General features: G+C 45.3%; 1 protein-coding gene across 1 annotated transcript; it reads left to right on the top strand.

Moving 5' to 3' along the window:
- The first annotated feature begins 320 nt into the window (after positions 1-320).
- Positions 321-730, top strand: LOC118721070 (small nuclear ribonucleoprotein G). The gene has a single exon (XM_036441589.2). It carries the CDS (start codon positions 367-369, stop codon positions 595-597), a length of 231 nt encoding a protein of 76 aa, XP_036297482.1. The 5' UTR covers positions 321-366; the 3' UTR covers positions 598-730.
- The last annotated feature ends 558 nt before the right edge of the window (positions 731-1,288 follow it).

Raw genomic sequence — 1,288 nt, 5'->3', positions numbered from 1 at the left:
AAATTATCTAACTCTACAACTCAAAGAATTAGAAAGAGAGCAACAAGAAAAGCCCAGAGTGAGCAGAAGGAAGGAGATAATAAAGAACAGACCAGAAGTAAATAACATAGAGACCCAAAAAAAATAATAATACAAAAGATCAATGTAACTAAGAGCTGGTTCTTTGAAAGGATAAACAAGATTGATGAACCTCTAGCTAGGCTCACCAAGAAGCAAAGAGAGAGGACTCAAATACACAAAATCAGAAATGAGAGAGGTGAAAAAACAACAGATCCCACGTGTATACAAAGGATTGTTTAAAAAAAAATACTAGAGAGAGAGGCCGCGAATTCCGTTTGGAAGTGTCCGTGAGCTCGCTTGGACACCATGAGCAAAGCTCACCCTCCCGAGTTAAAGAAATTTATGGACAAGAAATTATCGTTGAAATTAAATGGTGGCAGACATGTCCAAGGAATATTACGGGGATTTGATCCCTTTATGAATCTTGTGATAGATGAATGTGTGGAGATGGCAACGGGTGGGCAACAGAACAATATTGGAATGGTGGTAATCCGAGGAAATAGTATCATCATGTTAGAAGCCTTGGAACGAGTATGAAGAATGGCTGTAGTTACCAGAGAAATCAATTGCTTCCACATGTCCCCTCTCCACAGCACCCGTTTTCCTACAATATAGAGTCCTGTCCATTTTCACATTGAACTTTTGTTAAATAAACTTTTGTATTGATGAAGAAGAAAAAATACTAGAAAAACTCAGAGGAGCTGAAAAGGGTTGAGGTACAGAGAAACACATGCAGAGAGAAAGGGCAACTGAGTGCCTGGCTGGCTTTCTCTGGCGGGAGGGGAAAAGAAGCCCCCAACTGCACTGAATCCCAGTTCCGACTGCACTGAACCCAGTTCTGGGTGAAACTCTGTGGACCCAGGCTCATATGGAGGGAGTCTGGACTGTCAGGTATAGAGACAGGCACATGGAGACTCAGAGACTCAGGGAAGCCACGGCGGGCAGGGGTCTGAAAGCATGTGCACGTGAGTGTGCACAGAGAAGACTGACTGCGGAGGTTGCCACTAGCTATCCCTAGCAGAAGGAATTCGGAAGCTCCTGACAGCACTGAACACCAGTTTTGACTGCACTGAACCCTAATTCTGGGCTAGCCCCTGGGGACCCACACTCTTACAGGGGGAATGTCAGGCAGAAACTCAGGGGAGCCGTGAAAGGCAGAGGTCTGGAAGTACGCACACAAGGGCAGGGCTGACAGGAAGCCAAGACTGTCTGCTTAGCCCTGAGACTC

The sequence above is a fragment of the Pipistrellus kuhlii genome, unplaced genomic scaffold, assembly GCF_014108245.1.
Source record: "Pipistrellus kuhlii isolate mPipKuh1 unplaced genomic scaffold, mPipKuh1.p scaffold_m20_p_172, whole genome shotgun sequence".
In the NCBI taxonomy this organism is placed as follows: Eukaryota; Metazoa; Chordata; class Mammalia; order Chiroptera; family Vespertilionidae; genus Pipistrellus; species Pipistrellus kuhlii.
The sequence above is the reverse complement of the archived record's forward strand: the minus strand, read 5'-3'. Positions and strand labels throughout refer to the sequence as shown.

Bases quoted from the DNA above. Each gene is read 5' to 3' on its own strand.
- LOC118721070 (XM_036441589.2), top strand. From the start codon at position 367: ATGAGCAAAGCTCACCCTCCCGAGTTAAAGAAATTTATGGACAAGAAA.